At 41.7% G+C, this 13,626-nt stretch overlaps 1 protein-coding gene across 2 annotated transcripts in view; it reads right to left on the minus strand.

Annotated features, from left to right (window-relative positions):
- Nucleotides 1-5,178: 5,178 nt before the first annotated feature.
- The window catches only part of odad2 (outer dynein arm docking complex subunit 2), a 42,668-nt gene continuing 34,220 nt past the window's right edge, over nucleotides 5,179-13,626 (minus strand). For both annotated transcript variants that reach the window (XM_058652147.1, XM_058652227.1), the window contains 3 exons: nucleotides 12,246-12,434; nucleotides 11,824-12,045; nucleotides 5,179-5,409 (listed from right to left, as the gene is read on the minus strand). In XM_058652147.1, coding sequence (XP_058508130.1) covers nucleotides 5,293-5,409; nucleotides 11,824-12,045; nucleotides 12,246-12,434 — 528 coding nt within the window. In that variant the 3' untranslated portion in view covers nucleotides 5,179-5,292. The remainder of the gene's footprint in view (nucleotides 5,410-11,823; nucleotides 12,046-12,245; nucleotides 12,435-13,626) is intronic.

A 13,626-nucleotide genomic window follows, 5' to 3' on the forward strand; every position in this document is an offset into this window, starting at 1 on the left:
CATCTTCAACATCGGTTTTCACTATCCCTTCTCTGCACGTGACCAAACCTTCTCAACCTTGACTCTCCTACTTTATTACCAAACAGTGTCCCTCGTACATGCTCATTTCTACTCCCGTCCATCCGGGTCACTTCCAACAAAAATCTCAGCATCTTCAGCTCTGTCGCCTGCAGCTCCGCCTCCTGTCTACAAGTAATTGTACAAAGTAGAAATATTCTGTATTCTGTGTACATTACTGTTTACACATAACCAGAATAAGAATTCTGCTATAAGAATTTAGAGTAGAAGCTTTTTTTGTGTCACTTCACATCTATGCTTTAAAAGGCCTGATACATGCAGTCAACATGTGTGAAAATAATCTTCAGCCGTCAAGACCACTAACAGTAATAATCCTCTTTTTGAGACCGTTATGTAGCCATGACGCTTGCAGAGTTGAAATGTGAACCCAGACATCACAGTATTTGCCAACAGGTTTTTTTCTGTTTGCTCGTTAGCTACACTTAACGGAAAGGGACGTCGGGATTCATTAGTGCTATGAGAGCTCTTTCAAACTGGAACTGAGAAATGCACAGGATGCCCCTTTGACCTTGTGAGGAGTACAGAAGACGCCAAGACGCCGTGAGCATCTGAGGGATGGAAATGGATGCCGAGAGGCAGGCCGCTGAGCAAACAAGAGTGCGAGCACGACACGCGAGGCTCGCACACCAACAGACCCGGTGGTGTGACCACGCTGTAATGGTATAAAAGCTAATTTACAGACCAAGAACAGAGGCCGTGTTCTCGCCCCGGCCCCTCAGCAGCCAGAGAGCACAGCTCTGCTCTGAGAGGCCGTTGTGTACGCGCATGTTTTTAATGGCTGCGTCGCAAGCAAACCACGCTGCTGCTGCTGTGCAACAGTTTGTAATTTTATATTAAAAATGGCCCTTAGATGCTCAAGGGGATGAAAAGCCACTTCTAATATTTGGAAAGGACTTTTACTGTTCATTAGTTACTTTTATGAAATATTGCTGCAGAACGCCTGGGGAGATGTGGGATCTTTAAAAAAAAACAACTTCAAAACGTTAGTTTCATTTATAAACAACTGAGCTTGTATCACAGCACACAGCTCACACTCCAAAGGACTGACCAACTCCACAGGACAATAAAAATAAGCGATATATATTTATTACCAAGTCCACCCAAAATGCGGAGAGACAAAAGTCACAAGTGCAGAGAGGATATTTCCACGCATCAGTCTTGTGTAATATGTAATAAAGTCCTCAAGTGTGGTTACATCCATCACCCTGACCCTATGGGAAATGTCTGCCTCAGTCTGGACGGGGTGAAGGTCAGGCCAATGGTGAGACATACCAGTTGAGATACATGGGTGTGGCAGATGCCAGGGCCCACATGGACCTCAAAACAGGGGCAACAAACATCAGGGATATCCCTCCACTATTTCAATCCTTTCTGTGAAGCAATGAGAAGCATGGGATCCTGAACGGGCCAGAGCCGGACGTAATTGCTGCCTCTGCCGAGGCGTGGAGGCATAACCTCTAATTTCCTGTGAATAATGTCCCTGTGTCAGACAGCAAGCCAAAGAAAGTGGCAGTTTCTTTTCTCAGAGGGTTTGTGGCTCAGCTAATACACTCAACTGTGGCTTTATGACCAACAGGCCCGAGGGCCAGGCTCCTGAAAGCAACTCACGACTTCCTCTCAGCCTCTGCCATGAGCTCTGCAAGGTTCAATGTCAGGTTTAGAGTGGAGCACAGTTTATTTACAAGTGTTTAAAGACTCTGATCAAGACACATCCAGCAGGCTGTTGTACAAAAGTAGAATTATGTTGTTATAGTAATAATAATGGTAACACTTTAGATTAGGGAACACATATTCACTATTAACTAACATGCATAAACAGCACACTAGCCCTTTATTAGTAATTATTAAGCGCGTATTAAAACCTTATTCTACATAACCTTATTGTACCTCTATTACGACATGAATTAAGATTTTTCCTGATTAAGTTGTTAATACGTGCTTAATAATTACTAATAAAGGTCTGGTATGCTACTTATATGCATGTTAGTAAGCACCTAGTTACCAAAGTGTTACCATAATAATACAATATATAAAAATAATACAGTAATAATGTCACTGGCAATCTTGTAGAATTCTTCTTGAATGTAGCATAACTTTATTCAGATTTTCCATATCTGATTTTTTTTTCCGATATCTGAATTTTGGAACCAAGCACTCCGCACAATCATCACCGGAAAATCGCTGCCGCTCAAGCAGTTACTCTCTCTCTCTCTCTGTATCACAGCTTTAGCATCTAAAACAGACACACTATTCTGAAAGAAAGACAGATTACATGAATATACAGTGTTGCCCTCATCACTGACTAAAACTCAGCCATTTCTAATGAATTAATAACGATTAGAATGTGTCCCTGCTTCCGTGCATCCAACTTGAGGCAAGTTCAGTCAAGATAAGTGACATATCCTAGTTGAATCCCCCAGGTATAAAGAAATAGACGTCAGATCAGTACCTGTCTACACAGGGCACATATCCTTGGTCATACTTCGCACTTGCTGTGTCCACATGACCATTACATTTGAGGGGAGTCTCACGTAACTGCCACTGCTGTGGACTAACTAATAATCAGCTGTTTCCCACCTCAATGCCCCGGGCAACTGCTCGCTTTACTGACCCTATTGGTACGCCACTGCAAACACAAGAAAAGTGCTGTCTAAATTCATATCTAGCCATTAGTTTCATCCACAGAACGACTTTACCCTGTGACTTGCTACTAGAAAAAAACATCAAATGTGAATTTAAACAATGCAGGACTTTTAATGCTTTATGAGGAAGCCAGACAGGCAGAGAGCCAGCCTAGCTGTTTCCCTCTGCTTTCTGGAGCTAACTTAACCACATCCTGATTTTTGCTCTGTACTTAAAACACAGGCATGAGACTGGTATTGACTGAATTCAACTCAGTGCTCAAAAGTAAGCTAATAAATGAGTCCCCAAGGTGTTGAAGTGTTCCTTTAAAATCATTAAAAGGTGCCCTAAAAGCCAAAACTAAGACAAAGATAAAAGGATGAATCAGGAACTCACTGGGAGCAAAGAAAGTGCAATGTATCCACACAAGAAGAAAACATTGCTCCCTTCTTTGTTTGTTTAACTGACTAAATGTGTTCTCCTTTTAACATTTCTTCAGAATCAGTTTTGACATTGGCCGTGCTGCAGAGGCCATAAAGCCTGCTGTGTAGAATTATAGACCCATTAATCATGGTGAATTTATTTGCTTTGAATAGTTTGGAGACAGTGGCTTCCTTCAGCTCCTTTTTTTTTGGAGGAAGTTGCCTCTTCAGAGTAATAAGTTCACTCCTGCACTCTCGTCTGTCCACGCTCCTCTGGTGACCCCCGCGTGCAGCTGGTAGTGTTTAAACTTCAAAGAGCGACAGAGATTATTCAACCACGTATTGTCTATGTTTTACTAATTTTTGATTTGAGCACGTGGCCAATACTAATGATGAAAGTCCCATGAGCTTTTGTGGCAGTGTGTCTGTGGTTACTGCTGAGCATCTGAGCTAACTGGGACCAGGACAGCGTGATCAGAGACAGATAGGCTGTAAGGCTAATAGACATGGAAAAGGGCCATGATGGAGGCTTACAGCCCTTTCTTCAAATATTCTACTGAAATCTGCTGTCAAACCTGACATGGTCTGTTTACAATAAACAAGAACAGAAGACAAAGGGACCAGATGATGCCAGATCAGCAGCACTCATTTACTACTGCTGTGTCTAAATCTGTACACTGCAAAAAAAAAAAAAAAAAAAAAAAATGCAGTAACTAAATACAATAACTACTGTTGGGGGGGAAAAAAAGAGTAGAGTAATTGCTGTATTTTCCAAAAATCCTCATTAGATTGATTTGGACTTGCTGTTGACTGAATGCCACTAAAGTGCTTTGGTACACTGATGTTTCCAACTGGCCACATATCTACATTATTTTTTGCTTTTACTGACAAAAATAATGAGCTTGTTTATTAAAATGTATTTTATTATTTATAATAAATACTTCCACAAAATCTAAAATGACCATAAATAAATTCAGAGTAATGTGGAAAGTCATGATTTAAGTTCATTCCTATATGTAATACCTGTGAAGGAGGCAAGTCACAGGATTGTTTCTTATCCACTTGTAAAACTACTGTTTTGTGTTTGTGTTGTTGTATTTACTGCATACACAAGGTTGGTGCTACAAAAACAAGAGTAAGTATTTATCGTTTTGTCTTTTTGCAGATTGTGTGTTTTCTGAGTTACAAGCCCAGCATATATAAACAGTTCAAGAGGAGACTGAGTAACTGAAACAGATGTGGTCCTTGTTTAGATATTGTGGTCATGTGTGGATTACTTATGGTACGCAGCTTCAGTATCTCACGCCGATCAACGTATGGGGTCTTTGGCAAAGGCCCAAACATGGGAAAGACACATTTATTTTTATCACCACAGTTTTGGAACTGAGGCGGTCAGAGAGTAGAGAGAATATGCCTTCATAAAATGTTTGTATGAACTTATATAGATGAGGTAACTGATTTAAGAGAAGAGCTCAGGATCAAAGTTCTCCACTGAAACGGAAGCAAGAAAATATACACTCATCAAAATAGAGGCAACATATTTTATTTGAAATGTATTCTCATGTATTTAATTTGAAATTTGTGTTTTTAGTTATTACTGGTAAGAGAAAATAGTTTTAGGGGTTTTATTGTATTTCTTACCTTTACTTTGTATTGTCACTCATATTTCACATCACTTCAACAGTATTATAAGACTACAACAGAAGAGTTGGACCATAACAACCAGTTTACACACATTGAAATGGAACTATAATGCTGAAACTCCAAATCTGCAACAGAGCTCCTGTCTACATGTGTTCCCTGTTCCCTTGCTCAGTAACAGAGGTCATATCTTGTTCATCCAGCACGCCTTGTTCCAGAAACAGAGAGCAGCTGGAATGTCTGGAAGTATGCAACGTTTTGGTATGTTTACCATTATTCTGTGAAATGCTAATTCTACTACTAATGTGCACTTTGTGCTGTTACAAGGTGATTTCTCTGTTCACACTCTCAACTCAGATCAGAGTTGAGTTGAGCAGGGGGAGGCGCGTTGAGAGGAAGGCCCAAAAGCAAACACTGGGGGATGGTCTCTTTATTTTAAAAAGTCAAACATAAAGCTCACCTCGTCTTTCCACCACAGTCATTTGTGTACAGTCCCGATTGGATTTCAATATGTTGGAATAAGTGAAGGTCAATAAAATAATATGGCCTTCCTATTCGCCACAGCCAGGAGTCGGATGTTGCGTACACAGCCAGCAGCAGCTTCCTGGAGCGTCTTGTCATTAGAGCCCATGATGTGGATGAGGGGCTATGGGAGTAATAGAAGAAAGGTCAAAATGATTTCCAACTTTTGACTAAAGCATACAGAGACTGTTTAAATACAGGTGGAAGCACTTAAAAAGGTGATTAATATTAGTGAATTGTTGACACAGTTTGAGTTGTTCTTTGTCTTTGAGATGGAAGTGAGATGTTGTTTTTGTATGCGGTATGCTTTAGGTCTTAAACTTATTTCATTTTATTACCATACAGCACTTACAACTGTTATAACAGTTTTTTTAAATAAATTGGATTGGACTGGGTTTTACTTTGGTCCTTCGTTCAAACCCGGCTGAGACTGAAAGTTTTTCTGTCAATAATAAAATTGAATTAAGTAAAATGAAATTACCATTATTGAGCAGTGTCCCAAGTTGTAATAAGTAGGTTTGCTAAAAACATTCATGGCTCATGGCTATGCCAAGGACCATAGCAGGAATGTGCAGCATTGCTCCGTAAAGGACACCAGACTAATGCCAATCGGAGCAGAACTCAATATAAACACCTCTGCATTGTGTACTCATTTAACCAGGGAATGAATATCAATTAAACATATTTCTTGGGGTATAATGCAACTTTGGAAAAACACCTATAACCTGGATGGTTAGGCTACATGTGTTGGCATCAGTCACTGCAAATCTGCACCAGTGCTGAGTGCAAAGGTCAACAGTACCGTGGCTACTTGGTGACACTTTTAAGCTGCACTGTCACGTGTCCCTCTGTGTGTGTGTGTGTGCATGTGGGTATTGTTTGCGGGTGTGTGTGTCTGTGTCCTACTTCCAAACCATGCCTCAGCAAAGGGGTTACAGCTGCAAGCACACATGCTTCTGTAAGTTTGTTCAGATGAAAGGCATGCAGGGCGAGCTTGACATTAAAAACCTGAGCATGAACCACACCACTCGACAGCCTTTCCGCTGCTCCAAAGGTCAGATTATATCCGACTATTAGTGGCTTGGGTAATGGATCTTGCTAGATCTTATTGCAGAACAGGGCTTTTTTTTTGCTTTCCAGAAACTCTGAGTTTCCCACGTTTATTGCTTGGTTACATATAAGTGAACATTTAGAAAGATTATTGTACCTTTAAAGAGCAGCGAGTTTATGTAAGACTAAGCAACAAAAAAAAAATAACACGATGGATATTTGGAGTACCGCTGAGTGGCATGTGTTTTAAGGGGAGAGCTTTTTCCCCCGTTTTATCTGCAGCAAAATCACTACATTATGTCTGTGGGCAGTTGTGGGGCGGAATCAAAATAAAACTAAATGTAAGCATAAATAATCGAGTGCAATGGATGAACCTAAATTTGTTCAATGTGTGCTGTGTGGTAAAACCACAATAGTGTGCCACTGAGGTTTCTATAGGCCACACTTTCAATTACTCTGGATCAACTTGTTTACATCCATAATGAGCAGACAGCAGCATAGCATCCTTCAGCTAAGCACATAAGGACTCCCTGCTCCTATAACGAAGCCCTGATAACAACAGTGAGTGCACAGACACCACATACAGTAGATGCATCAGTGCCTTGTTCTTAACTGGAAGGAGGATTTAGAAAAACATTTCCTTAACAAAGAGCAGCAGGCTGACGAGTGGTGTTTGAACACCATCTGGTTAGTTTCCCTGGTTTCTCTGCAGCAATGTCACATTTTTGTTGATCCTCCACAGCAGCACAGACTATACAACTGTCAAAGGACTTGAATCTGTGACTACCACATTTCAAAAAATAAGAACAACAATAATAATAATAATAATAATAATAATAATAAATAAAAAATAAATCCACTAATTTAGATTTATTCTACAGCAGTGACTCATTCAAAAATCGTGTTCAGCACTGGCTCCACAAACCAGCAAAAGCGATGAGGTTTCAGACACTCAATAATAATCTTCAATAAGACATTTGCTAACGTCCATCCACCTCTGTCAGAACATTTATTTATATGTTTATTTCGGTCATGTCAGATCAATCATCATCAGAAGCAAAAGCTTATCTAGTCCCGCCCCCATTACCCACATAATACATATTTTTATATCCTTACGACAGTTTGACAAAACATGTTTCAGCATTAGGTAGCACTCAGAGATGCAGTCTGTTCATCATTGTGTTCATAATGTGTGTCGGGGCCAGAGCTGAGGTCGACCAACCACAACCCTCCTCCGTGTTACATGCTAAGTTAAAGCGCCACTCTGCACATTTGTGTGGTTGGCAAACAGCATTCCCAGGATTTCAGCACAAAGATAAAACAGTAAAAGGGAAACAGATGAAAGACAAGGTGAGCTAGCTTGGGTATGTGCACGAAAGCTTTTGTCAACATATACGCTGTGATTTCAGTCCAACATTGAGAAAATAATATCCTTCCTGCTGATTATAATCACGACGTTTTTTGGGAAACGGCATAGATCAGTCCAAGATGTCGGCTGCTCTCAATGCACCAGTGTCATAGAGTACATACTGTATATACGAAACATTTGCCCTCAGGTTTTATATGATTTTTAAATAGCATCCAAAAGCAAACTCACATCCACAGGCTCCAGAATACATGCAGCTAACTAGACAAGTCTCTTTTGTGAAAAGAGAGGATGCCTGAGAAGTGCCAGAGGCAGCATTTTTGCCAACCTCATAGCATGTTATTCAGGCGTCGCCAAATAAGGTCTCCCGAAGCGCACAGCTAGGCTAAGATAAGCGTGTCTCTCTTTCCTCCCTTTTTTTTTTCTACATTGCTCTTTCCCTCCCAGCTGGGAGCTCTAGGAATATAATACGCCACTTGTTAGTTATTCCCTCACTGTGGTAACACGAACACTTGCCCCACGTTTGAAAACTGGATCGTGAGTTTTTGAGGTTTTTTTGCACTTCAGAGAGCTCCAGTGAGTCCTGACCTCCAAGAAGGGAGCCAGGGAACAAGCCCCCCGCACCCCGCCCTCCTCCAGTTGAGGGGGGGAAAAAAGCATGTGGAGTCTGGGAGGGCTGCACATACTGTTGCATGTACACATACACACACATAGCCTATCGCACATGGAGGTGTCGTGGTGTTAAGTGCGCTCTCTTGGAATGGCTTCTGCCTGCAGGAGTTCAAGTTGAAATTCCCCTGTGCCGGGTCTAACAGCCATTATGGCTCCATCACCCCGTCGCCCCCAATCCCAGCATTCCCATGTTCTAGACTTTGAGTGTGGAGGCAAACAGCACAGACAGACAGCAGTGTTTAGCTCGGCTGAGGGGAAGTTGGCGCGGGAAGTCAAGGTAAACAACATTCCCTGCTGCCTCCAGTGAGCAGGAGACTGTTGCTTTTTCGGTGTCTCTAAAGAGGAAGAGGAAAAGAATCACAAAGTCTGTTCAACCTGAAAAATAGGGCTTGGCAGTAAAGGTCTGGATATGAGGGGAAAGAGGCTCAAGGCTCAAAAACATTACACAACACGGATCTCAAAAACACGGTAGTCATAACAGACACACAACGCCTGTGTCATCTGCCCACCACACCTGCAACCTATGATGTTCTGCTTGGTTTTTACGCCTTCCCCTTATATTTGTGTAATTTTGTGCCTCCCACGATGTCTCTGCAAACTTTCACTCCCACAGTCTGAGCTGGTACAAGAGAACAAAATCAAAAGCAACACCAACCGTGCTGCAGCCTACGTTTGCTCGTGGCAACAAAAGAGCAAACATTTTTCTCTTGTAGATGAATTAAAGTCTAAAATACATACCAGGACCTGGCAAAAGCCGAGCTCTGAAATACCCTTGCTTGAAAATTACCAATAATTACCATCCGCATTTTGCAATTTTCATCAATTTACTTCACAAAGCTTTTCTTATGAAAGAGCCTCTTTAATACAAATAGCTGGCTGAAGCTGTCTACAAGGATTTATGGTTTCAGCAAACAATACCCAGTCCTTTGGAAGCAATGAAAAACACGGGGAGGAAAAACGTTTTTGTACATGACACAAAATAAAGCACAACTGTGATATATATAGAAGAGTTGATGTCAAATCAAACGGCTAGAACGATTCATATCTCTCTTAGTATTTTATTTTAGTTTTATCCAAAACATATTTTAACATCGTTTTAGATGAGGCATATTTCTTTGGTTACATATATATTACTCTTGGCAATTAGATTACACAACTAACTAACAGTCAAAATGTGAATGTTTTGGTTGGGACCAAATAAAACACTACTTTTAAAGCGGAACTATGCAGGATTTTTACCCAAAATTAACAGATTTGGTATCATTGTGATGGTTAAATGACTTGTTGTGGGAGATTGGCTGCTGTCTCCACTCCCTCTACTGCCTGTTGGCAGAAAGCCAGCCTTGGTGAAGATCAGGACCACCCGAAACGGAGTCCTCAGAATCATCAATGCACTTTCTTGATGTTTTCTATTGTTGTCAAAGGTTTGCGCGACGCCTGTTGCTGGTTAGCTTGGTAGCACAGATGTTAGAATACTCGCTTGCAAAAGAGTAGTTTTCGGTGGGTGGTTGGCTTCAATCGGCATGGACATGGTTCAACGACTTTCATTCGCTATGCACAGGGAGGGTAACTTTTTACAACAGTGGGGATAAAGTGGGAGACCATGGATCGATGGATGTGTTGTACTCTGAAATTGTAGCAGGAGCTCCATAGAGAAAAAGGCGAAAAAGCAACCAGACTTGCAGAGTTCCACTTTAACACAAGGTTACTATCATGGCTTCCAGGAAGAAATATTGTATATTGTAATTAATATTGTATAACTCTTGTTGTTTCCTATGAATGTTACAGATTGGGTCTTACACCATGTGTGTGCTCGAGAGGTAAACTACATCTATAAGCCAACTTCAGAGTATGAGAGAAGAGCAGAGCGAGGTTTGCTCTACATACCAGTGAATATGTTTTGAGAGCTTCTTAAAGGCACAGACAAAATATGGTTCTAATAATACAAGATGTGCAAAAAAATGTCAGTGCCATAAATTAGATGCAGGACCCTCTATTAATACCCAATGAACCCTCTCCGACCCATTCAAAACTACATTGCACACTGAATGGTAGAGAAAGAGCAGTTCCAATACTTGTTTCCTCTGCAGGTCAGGTAAGTCTGAGCCTACCCGTCCAGACCGAGTGAGACTAAGGCCAGACTGAACAATGAGGGTGCCTGTGTTGTGTTTCCACGTCTGAGATTAGGAACAAATGCAGTGCTGGTGCAGTTACGTGGCCTTTGGTAATTAAGCTCTTTAAAAGTCTAAAAATACATTATGGAGTTGTGTTGCAACTCCTAGCTGGTACATTAATAAGGGCAAACACTGCAGAGACAGATTAAAGAGGGCGGTATGTCTTGGATTTACACACACACACACACTGAGCAAGAAGGAGGACTTTTGTGGCTCAAACTACAAAAAGAATTCATCTTAATGACTTTTGCAAATTGGACATAACTCTTTCAGAACACCCAATGTTCAGTCCAGCTACCAATTATAGCAAGTGTTGAACCACATACACTGTAACAGCAGATCAAGCTAAAGTGTACCATTTAACGAACATGGGAAAAAAATATCTGGCTGCAACAGCACAACCACTTCATAATTTATATTGCAGTTGTTATTTAGAGGGGAAAGAAAGGATTTAAAGGCACTGTGGCCACAGAAAGATTTCTCATGTGAAAGTCTTTCTGTGTGAAACACGACTGAGAGTGATAGCAATGTTTTCTCCAAATGCTGATATATGGGTACATGACCATCAGTGACATGATATAAATTACAGCGCAATCTCAACATAAAATCCTCTGCATCGCTGTCAGAGACAAACATAAACATTATCTTGACCTGAGCATGGAAACAGCCTGACAGAGGAAAATTCAAAACATGTCTTCTTTATATTTGGATGAACGCTACAGAACTGTCGTGATGAAGAAAGGTGGCGGATGTAGGAGAGGAAAAAAAATGTGGCCATAAAAAAAAAAATTCTCCTTTAGTCTTGAACAGCTCTCACCGCGCTCCTTGGCCTGAACCATATCTTTGTTGCATTCTACCCTGATGTCCAGGAACAGCCCTTAGCAACGGTTACCCCCAGCTACAGCCCTTTGACTTGTGCTGTAATGGCATCTAGGGTCTACCAGAGAAATGGCACTTTGCACACACTGAGCTGTTTGCTTTTCTGAATTCCCATGACAGCTAGAAAATGGAGTCGTGTTTCCGCCACCAAATAAAACCCACTTTGTTTCTGCTCCACCGGTCAAAGGCTCTGAAAACAGTCACAGCTTTTCAAAGTTTATTACTCAGTACATTTCACACATCACTAAAACAAGAGTGGTGGGAGGCCAGAGCGCATTCTTCTCAATGTAATTATGCCAGATATAGTCTCCAAAGTATTAAGTAAACTATATTAATAACTACAACTGCTACTTATCTGCAAAGACAAAAGTGGTGAGGATTAAAACCTTCAACTGACCTTGACCACTCCTTTCTCATGCATTGTGATGCAATTACTAGGGTCCTTGGATAGCTGATACAAGGCCATAGCTGTGCTTTGGTGGACTGTGGCATCTTTAGACTTGAGGTAGCGCACCAGGGGGGCCACAGCTCCGGCTTCACCAAAGGACGCCCTGTTGCTGCCCCACATGCAGCAGTGGCCGATGGCCTCAGCAAGGTGTTGACGGAGCTTGTCATCTGTCTGTAGAGAATAGGACAGGAGGTTATTGGACTTTCAATACAAGTCTCAGTCTTTAAAATGTAGAGAACAACATTGCCAAAATGCCATTTCTACATTGGCAATATAATGCCAATAGTACACTGTTCTTCTGTACTATTGAAGAACAGTGTTCTTCAATAGTAAAACCTTGTTGTTTGTCTCCAGTGGTGAGCTCTACTTACTGTGTTCGTCAACTTGGCCAACAATGGCACGACCCCGTGATCAGTAAGGACTGCCAGATTCTCCTTGTCTTTGGCTATTTTGGCAATGGCAGCGCAAACGCTCGCCAGCACCTCATCGTTTGTTGACTTAAGCAAATTAACAATCAGCTCCAACCCACCAACGAGGGAGCGCACCATTTCCCCCGCATCCTACAGTCAAGAGTACAAGAGTTTGTTATTAGCCTGTGCTCTATGAAAGTGATCGTGGACGATGTTGTAGAAGGAGAAAGTATGATGGATTAGGAAAGAGGGGGGAGGGAGGCAGATACATATAAGCCAGGCAAACACAACAAGAAACACTAAATAAGCACAAACAATGTATTTTTATCAGCTCAGGCAACACAATCATGGACCCATTATTGCAATTCAACTCACAGAACTATCTTTATCTGTGTAAAACATATGCTTTCAAAAATAACAACACTCTCCTCTATGGTACTACTGTGTTTTAGATGAGCAAGCAATAAATCTGACATCTTTGTAAACCTCTCCTCTCACCCTAGCATGTCATAATGAAGATGAAACATAGAATTTAGAGCTCAGAAGTAACATTTAAATCTTTTGCCCGAGGCTGACACAGTGCAGACTCAAAGTTTCATGGTTTGAATTCACGGCACCAGCTGGTACCACAGGACTCTGAGCCACTTATGGGGCAAAGCCTACCAAACCAAGAGGCTGGTAGGGAGTGCTCAGGGAACCACAGCGGAAGAGCTGGCACACACACTGGATTTAGTATGGCTTGGCACATCAGGCCTCTGTTTAAAATCACAACACACCGTATCGTTGGCCACAGGAGAATACATCAAGGTGGCTGAGTCTGTAATGTTCAGTGCTTTGAAAATAGAACAGAAATTTCCCCAAAAGCATACAATTATGGATCATTGCATGCAAATCACAAAGCATGCTTAATTTGAGTCCATTTCAACATCAATCTACATGACCAGAGCTGTTGTTCGGCACCCTAGTGTGGAACACAGCTCACAAAATTTATTATGTGCACTGCAATGGAGTGCTTAGTTTTACAAATTATAGGATTTTATAAAAATTCAGCATTGGCACAAAAAACAGGAGCTGATTTACAGTTTGAGTGTTCAACTACATTGTGGGAGTGTGATGTACTGCTGTGCTGTCTCAAACAGAGCGCTCACTACTAAGATCAGGTCATGCTGCAGTGTAAAGGTTCTGTGATGCTGTGCCAGAGGATGAGCCATGTGTGCAGTACAGGGTACGGAGGGGAGGGGAGGGCAGGGGTGGGGGGTATGCCGGGGGCCAGGAGCTGACCCTCCGACACACAGGAAGCCCTTCCTCAGGAATACTGATGATGGCTGACCGGGAGTCCCTG

This window comes from Solea solea, chromosome 1, assembly GCF_958295425.1.
Source record: "Solea solea chromosome 1, fSolSol10.1, whole genome shotgun sequence".
In the NCBI taxonomy this organism is placed as follows: domain Eukaryota; kingdom Metazoa; phylum Chordata; class Actinopteri; order Pleuronectiformes; family Soleidae; genus Solea; species Solea solea.